Below are 18,316 nucleotides of genomic sequence, written 5' to 3' on the forward strand. Positions count from 1 at the left end.
ATGGATATACTGTTGACTTTTCTGTGTACACAGGAAAAAACAACATTGCCACAGGCAATGGACTGCCATATGATGCAGTGATGGATCTCTTGGACAAAGAAAAATTGGGATCTGGGTACCATGTGTACATGGACAATTTCTACACAAGTCCAAAGCTCCTAACAGACTTGTTAGACATGAGGTATGGTGCTTGTGGGACTTACAGAGACTACAGGAAGAATAGCCCACAAAATGCAGCTAATTCACTGACCCAAAATTCCCCCAGGGGATCCATTAGATGGATTCGGAATGGTCCGCTTGTGTTTGTGAAGTGGATGGACACACGAGAGGTGTCTGTGTGTTCCACTATTCATCCTGCCTACACAGGAGACACTGTGCAGAGGAGAGTGAAAGCACAAGATACATGGAGCTTAAAGACTTTCCCCTGTCCTGCACCCGTTACTGCATACAACCAATACATGGGGGGCGTTGACCTGTCCGATCAGCTGTTGCAGTACTACACCGCACAGCACAAAACTTTGAAGTGGTACAGAAAGATCTTCCTACACTTCTTGGACATTGCTGCCACCAACTCTTTTACAATTCACAAAGAGCTATATGGCAACATGACCCACAAGGAGTTTATGCAGCAGCTTATTGCAGAGCTCTGTGGTGTGTCACCGAAAATCCCACAGAAACGAGCCGAAAGTGGCCATGTTCCCGTTCCAGGAGCTCCGCTGAGCACTGATACCAGGAAAGTTGCCTCTAGTGGTCGGCGAATCTGTGTGCACTGCAAAGCGGCGCATGGAAAGAAGCAGCAAACTCCTTGGAAATGCCAGGCATGCGATGTGCACTTGTGTCTTCAGTTGACAAGGAACTGTTTCCAGGAATGGCACAAAGCTCTGTGACATGTGGTTTTGACCTTCTGTCTTTTATTTGATGTCTTTCTGTCTGTCTGCGTTGTTGTAGACTGTTGTAAATAAACTGCAAAAAAAAAAAAAAAACATTTCTTTTAAGTCTTGTCACATTTTTTTCTTTTTTTTGGTTTCCTCAGTTGCATCCCACATTGATAGGTTTTTACCTACCTGATGTGCAATACATAAAAAAAAGAAGAAAAGAAAAGTGTCGCACATAAGTTAAATGTTTTGTTTTATGTGAATGAAAGGACAAGATGATTTTCGCAAAATCCAGTAATAAAAACTGGTGAACGAGGTTTAATATTTATTAATATAATTATAAAATATATATATATATATATATATAAAATTATTATATATTTCATGTTTTATTTGTTAGGGACAGATACAATAAACATAGATGAAAATGAAACAACAGTCATTCCATGTATGTACCATAGTGCTTGTAGCTGAAGCTAATTTGCAACACTTGTCCCTAGGAGGGCTTTTATAAATTACAATAAACAAGTAGTACACAAATTTATAATAGAAGTACACTAAACATGACTACAGGTTTGTTGATGCATCGACCAAGATTTTGTGGCTTTCTTAAAATTATTATAATTTACAGTAGGTTTTAAATAGTCAATGAATTCCAGAATTTCACAGAGAGAACAGTCTGAGCAAATTATGTTTAACAATGTATAGCTTTACAGTTTCCACTATAAACCGCTCTAGTGGATCTACTGCTTCCCTGCAATCTCTCGAAAAATTTAACAAAGGAGCAACACCATTTAAACATTTAAACACAAACTTTTTAAGGGCATAGGCAAAAGCAACTTGTACCATTTATGGTATCTTATTTGCTTTCTTCTTACAATTTTCAAAGCTGTAATGTAAAGACGGTTTAACCTGATTAATTATGGATTGATTTGTCTGGGACCAAATAACGAATCCAAATACATATGTGAAATTTTGAAAACAAAAAAGATTGATCATATGTTAAACAATTTCTTTATTATTCTAAAGCTAGTAAGATTTGCTTTAATTGTTTTACGCATGTTTTAAAATGTAACTGAGAGTCTAATACATACCAAGATATTTTTCTTCTGACATTTTTATAATCTTCTTTATTTAATGTGTAATACTTCCAGTAGAAAAGCATATGGACTTTTCTTTTTAGTACTTAAAGTAAAAAAAAAAAAATTCTAATTTAAAGTTTCTAATCTGTGTGCTCAAGAACATTTCTTAGTGCTTAAGTCCTTTTATTTTTTTTTTTGCTTTGTCAATCAGTTAAATGGAGGGTTAGATTTGGGAAAAAAAAATAGTTCAGTATCCTGTGTGACAGTTGTGTATAGCTGCCTATTCTGGCACTATATAACATTATTTAAATGTTTCAGTTGATTAAGTAGTGACCCTGGACAAAAAAAAAAAACATTAAGTCGCTGGGGTATATTTTTAGCAATAGCAAAAAAAAAGCATTGTATGGGTCAAAATTAAAATTATTTTTCTTTTATGCCAAAAATCATTAGGATATTAAGTAAAGATCATGTTCCATGAAGATATTTAGTAAATTTCCTATCGTAAATATATCAAAACCTAATTGTTGATTAGTAATATACATTGCTAAGAACTTCATTTGGACAATTTTAAAGGCGATTTTTCTCAGTATTTAGAATATTTTATTTTTATTTTTATTTTTTTGCACCCTCAGATTCCAGATATTCAAATAGGTGTATCTCGGCCAAATATTGTCCTATCCAAATAAGCTTATTTATTCAGCTTTCATATGATGTATAAATCGCAATTAAAAAAAAATTAAAAATTACACTTGAGACTGGTTTTGTGGTCCAGGGTCACATATAGAAATAAAATCTTTAAAATATCTAAAATGTTGCATGTTGTAATTGTATTTCTCATAGACTTACACTCACGAAGTGAACTTAATGGGCTCCATCCATAAGCTGTGCAGCAACCGCTGCTTCAGTCAGTTCCGCTCCTCCAATAAACTGACTATGAACAGCTGTGTGAACTGTGGAGAATATTGCTATGGCCCAGACGGTCAGTCTCCATCTCTGCAGATAGAGGGCAGTCTTATAAAGTTCTGCAAACAAAACTGCCTCATAGGCTTTAAAAAGGTAATGGCAAATAACTAAATAATGTTCAGTTAATTTGTTGAAAGCCATTATTAAATAAACTGATCTTTCTTTGCAGAAAAGTTTGAAACCTGTCACCTGCAAAATTTGTCGTACCATGCGCCCGGTTGCAGAAATGGTGGATATTCCGAATACAGAGGGAATCAGGGAGCTTTTCTGTTCAACTTCCTGTGTCACAGCGAATAAGGTTCAGACTGTCAGTTCTTCAGGTAACAACCAGTTGTTTACCAAGATTCTGCATTCTTAATGATTTTTTTTTTTTTTGGAAGTATACTCAAATGTCCTTTTTGTTTGCATGCTTACAGGTGCTCCAGTGGAATGCAACAGCTGCAAGCTTAAACTAGTGCCTCAGTACCATCTAGCCATGTCTGACGGAACCATCCAAAACTTCTGCTCCTTTTCATGTGTAGTATCATATCAGGTAGGTAGAGTTTACTGACCTCTAATTCAAAGGGGACATCGGATGCAAAATTCACTTTTACATGGTGTTTGCATACAAATGTGACTTAGCAGTGTGTGGACACAACTACCCTACAACAATAAAAAAATCCATTCACTCTTCTTTTCTTTTTTTTTTTCCTTTTTTTTTTTCTTCAACCCCAGAAAAACTTAACTGGACTGGTGGTGGTGCTTTTTTGGTCATTCAGTGTTTCTGTAAAAAAAAAAAAGGGGGGTGAGGAACTAAAAAAATACTGATAAGATAATGATACGAGTTCTACTATTAAGAGCTATAAGGATTAATGAGCTGCTGGATTCATGATTATTAAATCAGGTTTTGTGCATTCACTCGAACTGATTTGCTAAAAACTGAACAGGGACGATAATAGATGAGCGCCAGCCAATAAGATTGACGTTTGCGCATTAGTACCGGAAAACCCGGAAGTTCTTAAAAGCTGAAGAATTCCATAGGAATGCCATTATTTTGACAGGAAACTACAACAAAGAATATCGTTTACATGTAGCGCATCAATTCTCTTGCTCTCTCTTTCTGCGTGTGTGTGAAACTAAGCGAGTCATTGCTATGATTGACAGTGATAGCTGTAGCAATGGATTAAACTTTAAAATGTATTTTTTAAATTAAATGTAAAAATATTTCCAAATATTTAATGCATTATATAATTGTTATTAATAATTAACGTGTTTAATTTGTTGTTAATTATTTAATTAATTGTTTTAAATGCCATGAGCCTTTGTGACTTCCTGCACTTCCTATACTTTATACTAAAGTACAGTAAAAGTACTAAAATTTGTTATACTTGTCATTTTATAATAAATCCAAAAGCAAGAGTGAACAAAAAAATAGGGAGTTGACATGGCAGCTGAGCCAATGAGTGATCCTCTGCTGCCATCTACTGGATATAATGCTAATTTCATGTCATTTAATAAAGGCTTTAAAATATAAAGTTTGCTAGCTAGCTAACATTAGCCTAAACGGTTACAATCGTGTTTAGTTGTCAGCACATTAACTTACAAAAGATAGCTTTGCTAGCTAGCTAACATTAGCCTAAACGGTTACAATCGTGTTTAGTTGTCAGCACTTTAATTTACAATTATGTGTTTAGGTACTTTCCTGGTATTACCAGGCTCAGCATATACAAATATATGTTGTTAAATAACATGACACTGTATGTTAATGTCGCTATCATCATTTACGGTGTTGCAATTATTTTGTTTCTCAGTTTCTGACAAGAATGAGGCAGGAGATGTTTCTGTGAGGGTCTTTTGAGTATCTAACTGTATATACCACAGCATCAAAGGACGCTTTCACCTGAAGTTTACGAGCTGGCTTATCTTCTAAAGAACACTCTGTTAGGGCTGTGCGATTAATCGAAATCGTAATAAAATCAGGATTTGAGCGTGCGCGATTTCTAAATCGCTTCATAGCACGATTTTCCACGGTCCCGACCTCCCGCAGTATGCTATTCGATCCAATCAGAATCCAGCGCACCTAAGTGGAGCGCGAGAACAGAACAAACTCCAGGTTCACACACTCTGTCTTTGATGCGTATTTTTTCCGAGCCCATGTTAATGGATCAGAGCTTCACACTGCAGGCCGTAAAAGATGTGAACAAAAAAGGTTAGAAATCGTAAGGTGCGAAAAGAATGAATATCTAGCGCATGAGCATAGACAGAGTTGTGAGTGAGAGGAGACATGTTTTATGTGCACGCACTCTCTCCGGACAAGAGCAGTGTGTATCTGAGCATGCGCATCTGGTTTTGTGACGAAGCAAAGGAAATCTGCGTGCGAACAGAGAGATTCGCGCTCGCGCATTATTTTAATGTGCTTTCGCGTTACAATAACGTGCACTCGCTGCTGCTTCTGAACCGCACACACATACTGTATACGCACTGCAGACGGAGTACGTGTGAACCTTGGGCAATAAATATATTTCAGCACCTGAGGAACCGCTAAAAAAACCTCTATGACCAATGCATGGCAAAAATAAAAAAATTAAAAAAAGCCCTGGACACGGATTTTATTTTATTTTTTTAATTTTTTCTTTATTTTGCCATATGTCTAGACATTTTGTTTGACATCTTTACTTGACCTATGTCTGTTCTAGAAACATGTTACAACTTTTTGATAAAGCTCTCTTTGGTTTTCTTTTGGAAATGTTTCAAATTTATACTGAATGCATTTATGGCTGTAAAGCATGTCTGTGTGTGTCAAAATCGTGATTAAAATCGAAATCGCAAAATTGATCAAAAAATCGTGATAGGTTTTTTTGTCCATATAGCACAGCCCTAGACTCTGTGCATATTGTCAATTATCAAGTGTTTTGATTTCCTGAGCAGTATGACGTCACACTGCTCAGGCTCTGCCCTTGGCCAGTTTTGTACGCTGTTTGCCATTTTCTTTGGATTTCTTTAATTGGATGTAAAAGTGAACATAGTAGTCTTCATATTCTCCCTACCTCAGAGCCACTGAGAACGCAGTGGGTTTGTTTTATTTTTAATGGTAACGCCCCACCGAATACACCTAAATTAGGTTATGTCTGCGCAAATCATTTTACTCCAGACTGCTTTCTGAATGAGGGACAATACAAGGCAGGTTTTGCCAAAAGGTTTAGATTCAAGGATGGATCAATACCCACTGTTCGTGATTCAGCTGCACCTCCAGAAGTAGCAAGTCTCACACTTTATATTTATGATTATTTACAAGTCGTCTTTCCTATACAGTGGTGTGAAAATTTGTTGGCCCCCTCCTGATTTCTTATTTTTTTGCATGTTTGTCACACTTTAATGTTTCAGATCATCAAAGAAATTTAAATATTAGTAAAAGATAACAATTAAACACCACTGTATATATATTTAAATGTATAGTGACCTAATGGTAGCGACTCGCTATTTCTGTGAAATAGTTATTTTGTCCAAAATGCATTACTTTATGAAAAGGCTTTTTGTTGGGAATGGCGAGTGGTGTTAACAGCCCTACTAAAGCGAGGGGTGGGGTGAGCAGCAGCTCATTATCATTTAAAGAGACATGCACCGAAACGGGTCATGTGAGCAGAGCTGTTTTTGACAAGGTAAAAAGAGTGTTTTTTTACACGAACATTGAGGAATTTTAACCAAAGTATGTTCCAGACAGTTAATGAAGACCCTAAAGAATCATACCAACATGTGGAAAATGGGCATCTGATGTCCCCTTTCAAGATATGTCATTCACAGAAGTAGAGTATTTTGTTATATTTGAGCTTTTATTTTTTTATTTTTTGACTTCAGGAGTCCTTCAGTAAGACGAAACCTATCATGCCGGTAACTACTGTAACCTCTACAAGCAACAACACATCTACTCCTCAACCTGCTTCCTCAGACTCCAGCTCATCAGTGAAGACTAGCACTTCCAGTGGTCCAGTGCAGACAGTTACCAAGATCCCCTGCTCTCAGTGTCTGAACTCGTTCTTTCACAGACCAGAGCTGCTGGAGTTCAAGGTACTCCTGTTCAGATAGGCACTAATATATGGTACTAGAACTGGTACTGTAATAGTGGGTGTTTTACAGGCATAAGTACTAGACATAAGAATGTTCTGATTAGGGGAATTCAAAAGTTCAAATGGATTTTCATTAAGCTTAGCTTAAGACGCATGACATCATCCACACATGATTTGGAGGCTTTCTTAATTTTTGTAGTATAGCCTGATCCCATTAATTGTAAATTGCAGTGATATTTGTGTTCATGATTTGATGACATGCAACAATATGCACATTTTTTTAAATATACCAATAATTATTTTAAAGCCAATAACTGATATACTGATTACTGATTACAAAAAAAAAAAAAATGAATTGGTATAGCCTAATCGCATTAATTTTAAATTAAAATCAAAGTTTTTTTTTTTTTTTTTTAATATTTATAATTCGGTGGGGGGGATTTATATTTATAATTTTACGTGCAACAATATGTGCAAAATTTGCAGATACAGATAATCATTATTTTAAAGGCAATATTTGGCCATTTGTTAGACAGCAGTCTACATTTTGTGAAGCTAATAAAATAAAAAGAAAAAAGAAAGAAAAAAATCTGTAAGTCGAGTTAAAAAGTCTGTGGCATGAAGTACAAAATCTTGCATTCTCCAATTAGAAATAATGTGGCATGTAATTTATTAATTACAGGTCTTAAATATATTAACATATTTTACTTATTAGAAAAGTATAAATCATTTAAACATTAAAAAGTCTAATTATTTGGCCAAAATTGATGTTGAGTCCTGATATATAACACATGTATGTTTGTATTGTAAAGTTTATAATTAACATTCTCAAAAGCTTCATTAATAATCTAATCAGTAGTTTGTATTTGTCTGATGAGCAGTTGACTCTAAACCTAACTGGTTGCTTGTTTTCCTGATCTTTCAGAGGAAAATGTACGCTTTCTGTGACTACGCTTGTGTTGAGGAGTTCAAACAGATCAACAATGTCATGGCTCGCTGTGAATACTGTAAGATTGATAAAGTTGTCAAGGAGGTGAAAAGGATAAACAAGATTGACCGCTCTTTCTGCAGTGAGGGTAAATACTAAAAGCAAAATTAAGAGATTATTAGCATGTTGTTTGTTTTCTTCTTTTTGCATCATACATGCATGTCTTGATCTCAAGTTGTGGTTTATGATGTCACAATTGCTTGTTTGTTTATCCCTGTACAGGATGCAAGTTACTGTATAAGCATGACCTGGTCAAGCGCTGGGGGAAGAAACACTGTCGCAGCTGCTTTTACTGTAGCGGATCTGCTCAGACTCTAGTGACTGAAGTTGTTAATAACGTAGCGGAGGAGTTCTGTGGCAACATGTGCTTATCACAACACACCTTATTAATGCTTAAGGTAATATTTTATCTCTTTTGGCTTATTCTAAGAAACAGTGTCAGAATCAGAATGAGCTTTATTCGCCAAGTGTGTGAAAACTTACAAGGTATTCGTTGTGGGGGTTTTTTAGGAGCACTTGGTACAAACATACATACATATGACATTGAGAACAGAAAGAACAATTAAATGAGACTAAGGGAAAAAATAAATAGTTTGGTATATATCTGGAGAAGAAGATTTATGTACAGATTTGTGCATCATTTAATGCTTGAGGCGGTTTTGTGCTGCAACATTACTTTTAAGACTTCATGCCGTGGATGTGGCTTTCTAATAGTGAGTATATTTCTGACAGGAAATAAAGTGCTCCATGTGCAGGCAGGCCAAAAAGATGACAGAGACTGTGAAATGGCTGGGTGAGATCAAGCATTTCTGCAGCTTGCAATGCTTGATGTTCTTTTGCAGTCTGCAGGGAACCACTGGGGCAGTCAGACCTGCAAACAAACCTCTGTCCACACAAGGTATGTAGATTTTTAAGTGGGTTTTATTTGTCCCTCTTCTGAGTCTTATCTTTTTATGTCTGTATTTAATCTTTCTGTGATTGTTTTTCCTCAGGGACAAGCCCAGCACCGTCTCCAGGCCCTCAAATTACAGTTAATCGCACATCACTAACTAAAGAGGCCACGCCGGTCATTGCCAATGTTATATCACTCTCAAGTGCGTCCAGTGGACAGCCAGGTGTTTTAGGGAACAGCGTTCTGCAAGGTGACTAACTATTTACCTCTTAAGGCTGATTTATACTCGACGCGTCTGCAAGTTTGCTTGAGTGCGCGCGAACTCATATTGCGTGGCGGTGTGCACAGCATTTTTTGTAACTTTCAGCACAGCTGAAGATGCACGAGCTAGGGGCTATTCTAGCCGAACATGCACGTCTGTGCCGGCATTTGTGTGAAACAGAAGCAGTTTAATGTTCAAAAAACACCATCAGCTTCTTTACGAAAAAAAACAAAGCATTTCTTCTTTTCTTTTTCTTTTTTTTTTGCATTGTTTGTCCAAGGCTTTTTATTTGAAGTACATTTTATTTTTATTGTATAAAAATTTAATTAGAATTAATTTAGATACTAATTATACACTATTTGCTTAAAGTTGTCTTGTGTTTGATGCAAAATAAAGCCAATAGTTTAAGATTGTTTTAAGTTTGTACATAAAGAAATGATTAATTCATCAACTCATTCATCACAAGACTTCTCGCCGATGATTCCCGACGGTTTTAGAGAACAATTACTCCTCGTTGCACCCTGTCATTTCAAAGAATAGTACAACAGCAAACGTGACAAGTATAAAAGCCTCGTCCATTTGTGAAGGTGTGTGCGCAGTCAATAGAGGCTCACGAAGCGGAGCCAGGCGAAATTATAAATCCCGCTTTAATCATCTCTGTACCTTGAGGGATGCACAGTGTATTCCATATTTTATGAGATTTTAATTTATATATAATATTTACCTTATTAAATTATAAATGTATATTAAATGTATTTATTCTTTAAAATTATTATTATTATTATTATTATTATTATTAGAAATTGAATTTATTGGTTATATATACCATCCGATTATAATGGATTTTGTGCATGCACATTTCTCTTTTTACATTTGGATTTCTTTTGCCATTGTCTAGCAGTTATTTCATTTAATAACTAAAAATAAACTAACTAGAACCTATAAATGTAATCTTTAGCTATCTGAATATTTGTTATCATACTATAATACTGATTACTATGATTTTTTTTTTTTTTCTTTTTGTATTTGGATAACACTTTATAGAATTTTATCAGCCATAACATGAAAGTAATTGTGAACGCCACAGATCTGTCAGAATTTTAATATCAGTGCCTAAACAATATGTTGCTAGTTACATAATTTTGACATCTGTTGTCAACATTTTTTCTGAATTATTTTGTGAACTGAGGAATGAATCAGCTATTTTCTGTGGCGCATCTCTCACATTAACCTTTTTGTGTCCTCAGCCTCTGTTCCAGCTGCTACAACAAAAAGTTCAGGAAATGTGAGTTTTTCACAATATCAATAATCCAGCTGAGGTTCCTTTTGAAAGGTGAATAAAAATCAACCAGTTGTCAATTGTTCTCTGTGTTGTTCCCAGGTGGCCAGCACACAGACAGACGGTGAGAAGGCTTCTGCTCCAGCACCTCGAATCCTGAAGAACAAAGCCTTGCTGTGTAAACCATTAAGTCAGAACAAAGGCACATCCTGTAAACCCAATGTCTGCGACATGAACACACAAACAGGTACTAGGTAGCACTGTTGCAGACATGTTTCTTTTGGGCATTGTATATGCTTGACACTCACATTGCATCAGAATAATGCGTCATCATGTGTCTCTTGACTTGTCACCATAATGTCCACTATATAACTCTTTAAATTTTGGAATACATTTAGTCATTTAGCAGACATCTAGTACACATCTAGACATCTACAGAGCAATCTAGTGTTAGGTTTTTTTTTTTTTTTTTTTTTTTGCTTTTGTTAATTGTATAATAAATGAAAAGAAAACAGATAGAATGCAAAAAGATTAGAAAGCTAGTTTTTTTTTTTAGAATAGTGAGTGCTAAAGTTAGAGGGTCAAATAAAGATGGAAGAGATGTGTTTTAAGCCGATCCTTGAAGATGGCTAAGGACTCAGCTACTCGGACTGAGTTGGGCAGGTCATTCCACCAGGAGGGAACATTTAATTTAAAAGTCCGTAAAAGTGACTTTGTGCTTCTTTGGGATGGCACAATCAAGTGACGTTCACTTGCAGAACGCAAGCTTTGTGAGGGCACACGAGTCTGAAGTAATGAATTTAGGTAAAGGGGTGCAGAGCCGGTGGTGGTTTTATAGGCAAACATCAATGCCTTGAATTTTATGCGTCCAGCTATTGGTAGCCAGTGCAAATTGATGAACAGTGGTGTGGAGTGTATTATTTTCGGCTTATTAAAAATTAATCTTGCTGTCACGTTTTAATTGGCATTTAATTGGCCTGGATTCATTGTAAAGGGTTTGATAGAACTGGCTGGAAGACCTGCCAAGAGAGCATTGCAATAGTCCAGCCTGGACAGAACAAGAGCTTGAACAAGGAGTTGTGCATCATGTTCCGAAAGAAAGGGCCTGATCTTCTTGATATTGAATAAAGCAAATCTGCAGGACTGGACAGTTTTAGCAATGTGGTCTGAGAAAGTCAGCTGATCATCCATCAAAACTTCAAGGTTTCTGGCTGTTTTTGAAGGAGTTATGGTTGATGTGTCTAACTGGATGGTGAAATTGTGATGAAACCATGGGTTTGCTGGAACCACAAGCATTTCTGTCTTGGCAAGGTTGAGTTGAAGGTGATGGTCCTTCATCCAGCAAGAAATGTCTGTTAGATAAGCTGAGATGCGAGCAGCTACCGTCAGATCATCAGGATGGAGTTGAGTGTCATCAGCATAGCAGTGGTATGAAAAGCCATGTTTCTGAATGACAGAACCTAATGATGCCATGTAGACAGAGAAGAGAAGTGGTCCAAGAATTGAGCCCTGAGGATACATTTATATTATCATATTAGGGTTTTGTTATAAACCAGTTTTTTTTCTACTGCTTTATTTAGAAAGCATTTCTATTGGTATGCAAAATGGCACTACATTGTAGGAATGTTCCAGTCACTTTGCAATTAGCCATAATGTCATTTTCAGAGGACTGGTGGAGAATGAAGGTGGGACAGCAAGGTGTCCATCAAACATCACAAAGGTGAAAATGAGAGGAGGCACTTGTTATAAATGTTTTGGATGTTTTTGTCCTCTAGATGGACCTCCTGTGATAGTGCTGCCTGTGCCAGTGCCAATCTATGTTCCACTTCCCATGAACCTCTACACCCAGTACACTCCGAAGTCTGTTGGGCTTCCCCTTCCGGTGTGTATATCTACCGCTTTCTGTCTTCATTATTATTCCCTGCTTGTCCTTATCTTCATCTTTGATTATTGAAGCGATTAAAGCTATGTACATATTTGCTATCAGAATCAGTATGTTAATATATTAATGAGTGTTACAATATTTTTATTGTTAATGAAAGTCTGAACTAAAATGGAAAAACTAACACAGAACTCTAAACAAATATGTATCACTCAAAATTTTAAATAAACTAAAATACTAGTATCATGACTAAAATAAGACTTAGAAATTTAACACCATAATACATTTTTAAATGATAACTCATTAAAACAAAAACTAAAATCTGAAACTAGAAAACTCAGGAAAGTAGTGAAAGCTAATGTAACCAAGTCCAAATGAAAATAAAACTACACGTATAAAGTATTATAATCTTGAATCAATCAAATCATTTCAAATGAATTGCGGATCATAGATTAGATTCACAGGCATCCCGAAGACTCTCCTAATTACACCATTAGTATGTACTTGCACCATCATGGGTCTCTGTCTGTTTATGCAGGTTCCGGTGCCATTGTTCTTCCCCACCACTCTGGACAGTGCTGAGCGCATTGTGAAGACCATTCAGGAAATCAAAGAAAAGATCCCTGATGACCCTCTGGAGGCTGACCTCATCATGATGGCAGAGATGGTGGCTGAGGATGCAGAGAAGGAGAAAAGCATCACTGTTCCTGGTAAATTAGGGACAATTGGTAGCTTTTTAATATTGCTGAAGCTTCTTATATTTTTAGTTAACACACTGATTGAACAAAACTGAGTTTGGTGTTTGGACATTGTACAGGCTTTATACTTTGGGAGATATAATAATATTGCAGGTGCACACACACATGTTTTTGTTTTGTTTACTAGCCTCCTTTTCTGTTATCAGATCCAACTAGTAACATAATGGATGACCTTGATCTGGAAGCCCTATCCAACAATCTTAGTTGGGAGGAGGACTCTGTATCTCCTGCCCAGACATGGGATCAAAACCCAGAGCCTGAGAGGCCTCCTCTGTCCAGAGCTGCCACACTGACCCCCCTCTCCACTGCAGCAGAAGAGCCACAGATGGACTTGGAGGCAGATTTCCCAATTGGTAAGAGCTTCTGCTGTGGTTAAGAGGTCTAAACATACCAACACAATGTCTTCCATTCATATTTCATGAATCTTTATCCTTTCATATTTTAGAGAGCATTGAACTTTTCAGAGAGCAAACACAAAAGGAGACAACAGATTCTGGCAAACGGAAGTCTCGCAAGAGAAAACATGATGGCTTCCCTCAGAAGAAACGGGTAAGGACAGCTAAAGCAGAATTATTATTGACTTGCCACCATAATGTCCACTATATAACACTTTTACTTTTGGAATATGGGATATCATTCATATTATATTATATTATATATCATATTCCTGTTTTGTGATATAAACCAGTTTATTTTTTTCTACTGCTTTTTAAAAGCATTTTATTGGTATGCAAAATGGCACTACATGGTAGGAATGTTCCTGTGATTTTGCATTTAGCCAAAATGTCATTTTCAGAGGACAGGTGGAGCAGCAAGGTGTCCATCAAGCATCACAAAGGTGAAAATGAGAGGAGGCACTTGTTATAAATAAGTGTGTTAGAACTGACACTCTACTAAGTGCATCCCCTTACTCAAGCTTTCATTATGGCACTGAGATGCATGATTGAAGGGCTAAAGCTTCACTGCAAGTAGGTTTATGATGACACCAAGGCTGCTCTATTAGATTTGGAAAGCACTCACAAGGGGCTTATTGAGGCCCACAAGGCTGTCAGTTTGCAACTGAGAGAGGCACAGGTGAAAACAGACTTTGAGGAGCAATCTTGACTCCGCACAAATCCCAGCAATGGACTGTAAGAGCGATGATGCTGTTGCCCAGACTAGCAATGCAGGCAGTCAGCAAATAGATCTATGTTGACATCCTGATCTTTAGTTTTACGCTTCCTCAAAGGAGCTGGAGCTCCTATTTGCGCAGAGTCGGAGGCAGCCAGATGACTATGGTTGCTTGCTGTTCCGTGCTGTTTTTCCCCAGAAGAAGTATAAGGAGTGGGTGTCCAATACCAACTGGGTATTGAACTGCCTTTGAAACTATGGCACTTTATCATTAAGACTGTTTCTCTGAGGTTCCATCCCATAACCAACAGTGAATGAAAACGTATCAAAGATAGTCAATGAGTTCTTATACTCACCAAGAAACATTGTTGGCCACAAGCTTTCAAATTATAAGACAAAACCAGTATACAGCATCTAAATATTTTTATTTAATTGATTAAATGCTAAATTTGAAAACCTGATTTTGTCTTTCATTAAAAATCTCTTTAGAGACTTAGAGACAGTTATGCAAACTGTTACTATCGTAATGCATGAGCTCAAACATCAATACTGTCATGTGATTGCTTTAAAACTGTTGAAAACAGTTTTCCTGATTTATATTTTTGTGGATTGTTTTTTGTTGTCGTGTAGGGCCATAAGAGTGCAGCTGTTGTTCCAGTCAAATCAGCATTAAACAACCTCTCTAACCTCTCAACACTGCAACACGAGTACGCTGTAAATGCTTGGAAGGAATGGGTACGCTGGAGGAACGTCCAACCCAACATGGAGACCCCCAAATTTGGCTGTAGGTCTCTCTCTATCCAGTATTTCTTCCTAAAAGAAAGTTCCACCATATAAAATGAATAATTATACATGAAATTATAAAATTAACCTTGTTTACTCATTGAAACAGATTCGCTCACCAATGGATGCTGTGCAGTAAATGGGTGCCATCAGAATGAGTCCAAACAGCTGATACACCACAATTATCCATAAGTGATGCACATTAGTCCAGTCCATCAATTGTGCATATTGTGAAGTTACAAGCTGCATTTTGTATGCAACAAAGCCATCAATTGAACATTTTAAGCCAAATAAATACAAGTCCATAATCCATAATAATGCTTCCTCCATTGAAAAAGTCCATCCCCTGTTTCCTTCACAAAAATCCACCAACATATCAAGACTGTTTTGGACTCTTAGCTTGTAAACGGTAATCCCTACATATATTTATCTCCTGATTCAGATGTTATGAATCAATGATGGATTAATTCCTAATGAGGGATTTGTTACTTGCAAACACATTGCTTGTGGATTGTGATGATTTTTTTTTTTTATCAGCTGTTGGGCTCTCATTCTCACTGCAGAGAATCCATTGATGAACAAGTGATGTAATGATACATTTTTCCAAATCTGTCCCAATGAAGAAACAAACTCTGGTCTAGTATATTTTCAGTAAATTTTCATTTTGGGGTAAACTATTCCTTTATTGTGTTTTTCAAGGCATAGATTTTGAGTATATGCATTCACAGGGAACTGAGCATTAGCCTTATGTATGCATCATGCTCTACTAATTAAACTACAGAATCTTTAACATGCTATTTAAGCATTAAACACTTCCTCTTCATCATTAGCGCGCAGTATGACACTAAAGGAGGACTTGTTGAAGTGTTGCACAGCTGAACTAAGCTACGGCCTCTGCAAGTTCATTTCTGAAGTCCGTCGACCCAACGGAGAGAAATACAGCCCTGACAGCATCTTTTATCTCTGCTTGGGAATCCAGAAGGTAAATTGAGAAGAAACCACACAAACTGAATACATTCATTCATGTTATGTAGTTTATTTGTTTTATCTCATGTCGTTCATTTTTGTAGTACCTGTTTGAGAACAATCGGATGGAGAACATCTTCGCAGACGTCTTCTACACCAAGTTCTGCCAGGAACTGAGCAACCTACTCAGAGGGTGGAAACCAACTATTTTGCCCAGTGGTGAGCAATTTAAAACACAAATGTGTGACTAGCTTGTTTTGCTGCTGCTCCACAAACGTGTGTGTGTGTTTGTTTGCTCGCTCAGGTTACGTTCATTCTCGTGTGGAGGAGTATCATCTGTGGGACTGTAAGCAGCTGGGGGCGTTTTCACCTGGTGTGCTGCTCAACACGCTGCTCTATTTCTTCACCAAGTACTTCAACTACAAGACAGCGGAGCAGCACCGCCGCCTCTCTTTTGGCCACATTGTACGCTGCTCTCAGAGCAAGGGCAACACAAAAGTGGCCTGTTTGCGTTTCTATCCCCCCAAAGAGGACACCAGCACAGGTCAGTGGTCAGTTATACGGTCTTAGCTTGACTGTGTTTGAGTTCTTGTTGCATCACTTGTTTGTTTTGTTTACTTCAGATGGTGTCCCTGCAAAGAAAAGGAAGGAAGAGGATGACAGTGACACTGTATATGAGATAAAGGAGAATACAGATAATCCTCTTTGCTGTCCTGTCAGGCTGTATGAGTTCTATCTCTCAAAATGGTATGTTTGTTTGAGCTTCCCGTGATAACCGTTTTGAACCTCATTTATTTGAAACTAAAATTTGAACTTTATAAATTTTTTGCTGTCACTATTGATCAATTTAATGCATTCTTGCTCAATAAATGTGATGTTCTATTTTAAAAAGTTTCATAAATGCATTCCATCCAGCTCATCCAGTGTGAGGCAATGCACAACCGACTTTTACCTGAGCCCCGAGCGCTCCTGTGTTCCCAACAGTCCCATGTGGTTCTCAACCACTTCGCTGAGTGATGAGGCTCTGGACAGCATGCTCACGCGTATCCTTACTGTCAGAGAGCTGCACCTGGAGAGAGAACAATCACCCAATGAGAGCGATTCAGACAGTGACTCGGACTTCAGGCCCTGACTTTGAAATGAGACGTACAGCATAAGCGCACACCAAATTTGCAGAGTGAAGAAGGTATCTCGGGTTTCTCCTAGATGGTTCTCTGAGTATTTCTCCGAAGCTGACAAAATCTGGATGCCATTAAATAGGCCTTAAGAATATTGATAGTGATTCCAATGGATGGAAAGCAAATGTTTTGTCAGTGTATTTTTCTTGTTTAATTGGATTGTAGTTATGAGGCTGTATATTGTTTTTGTGATCAAGTGTATGGAAAAACAATATTTGACAAAAGGAGCTGATGTCAAAAAAAAAAACCATTTCAAAAGGTGCATATGGCTGTATGGATTTTGTTCGGAGGACAATGCGGAGGTTTATGCAATGCCACATTACACACAAGTAATATTTAACAGGGTTTCTGCACATTCTTTGTATCAAAATGAAACACTAATGACATTGACGGCATCTTTGTGAAACAGGCATTTAAAACAATGGTTGGTGTATGTACCCATTAAAATTAATTTTGAAGGTTTTTCTTTTCTTTTTGCAACCTGACCACTGCAGGATTTAATTCTTGTATGGACAGGGCTGCATTTCTTTGGATATAAAAAGACAATGAAACTATCTGTGAGTCCTTTTTTGTTTTTTTTAAATATACTAAGTTGTATATTAATATGAGATATAAAATAAACAATCAGTTAAAATATGCATTTTGCACAAAAAAAATAAATAAATTGTGCATGCAGTCTCGCTTTAAAATATCTAAAAAAAAAAAAATAAGTAAATGTAAATGAAATAGTTATAGTCACATTGATATTCTGTTTATATGTATTATAAGTAAACAAACACTTAACTCAGAACAAGTACTTGGTAAGAGATTAGATGAGATCTGAATCAAAGACCTTAAAACATTATTTTAATGTTTTTGTTTTAATGCTGTACAAGTACTGTCATTTGTAACGCATAAATGAATAAGGGTTACAGAATAAAATAAAATTATATTTTACTTATTAGCAAATAAAACATACAAATTTCATGTTAATGTATTCAATGGTAGTAACTACATGGTTTTTACATAAAGCCAAACATGGACAAAAAAAATAAAAAAATTGTTCACAAAATTCATAGATACAATTTAACGGAACAGTGCACTCAAAAAAGAAATTTTCTCTTCATTCCTTTGCCCCCAGGCCATTAAAGAAATATATTACTGAATTTTAGCTGAAGAGAAATTGAAGGGATAGTTCACCCAAAAATCAAAATCACCCCATGATTTACTCACCCTCAAGCCATCCTAGGTGTACATGACTTTCATCTTTTAGATG

At 36.7% G+C, this 18,316-nt stretch overlaps 1 protein-coding gene across 2 annotated transcripts in view; it reads left to right on the forward strand.

Moving 5' to 3' along the window:
* LOC109060269 (zinc finger MYM-type protein 4-like) overlaps positions 1-17,615 on the forward strand; it is a 35,366-nt gene extending 17,751 nt beyond the window's left edge. For both annotated transcript variants that reach the window (XM_042776953.1, XM_042776954.1), the window contains 20 exons: positions 2,798-3,013; positions 3,090-3,240; positions 3,337-3,452; positions 6,755-6,964; positions 7,889-8,039; positions 8,174-8,349; positions 8,684-8,849; positions 8,944-9,093; positions 10,353-10,390; positions 10,487-10,631; positions 12,160-12,266; positions 12,805-12,976; positions 13,171-13,377; positions 13,470-13,573; positions 14,765-14,918; positions 15,748-15,899; positions 15,988-16,102; positions 16,188-16,427; positions 16,507-16,630; positions 16,799-17,615. In XM_042776953.1, the coding sequence (XP_042632887.1) occupies positions 2,798-3,013; positions 3,090-3,240; positions 3,337-3,452; positions 6,755-6,964; positions 7,889-8,039; positions 8,174-8,349; positions 8,684-8,849; positions 8,944-9,093; positions 10,353-10,390; positions 10,487-10,631; positions 12,160-12,266; positions 12,805-12,976; positions 13,171-13,377; positions 13,470-13,573; positions 14,765-14,918; positions 15,748-15,899; positions 15,988-16,102; positions 16,188-16,427; positions 16,507-16,630; positions 16,799-17,015 (3,111 nt within the window). In that variant the 3' untranslated portion in view covers positions 17,016-17,615. The remainder of the gene's footprint in view (positions 1-2,797; positions 3,014-3,089; positions 3,241-3,336; positions 3,453-6,754; positions 6,965-7,888; positions 8,040-8,173; positions 8,350-8,683; positions 8,850-8,943; positions 9,094-10,352; positions 10,391-10,486; positions 10,632-12,159; positions 12,267-12,804; positions 12,977-13,170; positions 13,378-13,469; positions 13,574-14,764; positions 14,919-15,747; positions 15,900-15,987; positions 16,103-16,187; positions 16,428-16,506; positions 16,631-16,798) is intronic.
* Positions 17,616-18,316: the final 701 nt, after the last annotated feature.

This window comes from Cyprinus carpio, chromosome A19 (genome assembly GCF_018340385.1).
Source record: "Cyprinus carpio isolate SPL01 chromosome A19, ASM1834038v1, whole genome shotgun sequence".
In the NCBI taxonomy this organism is placed as follows: domain Eukaryota; kingdom Metazoa; phylum Chordata; class Actinopteri; order Cypriniformes; family Cyprinidae; genus Cyprinus; species Cyprinus carpio.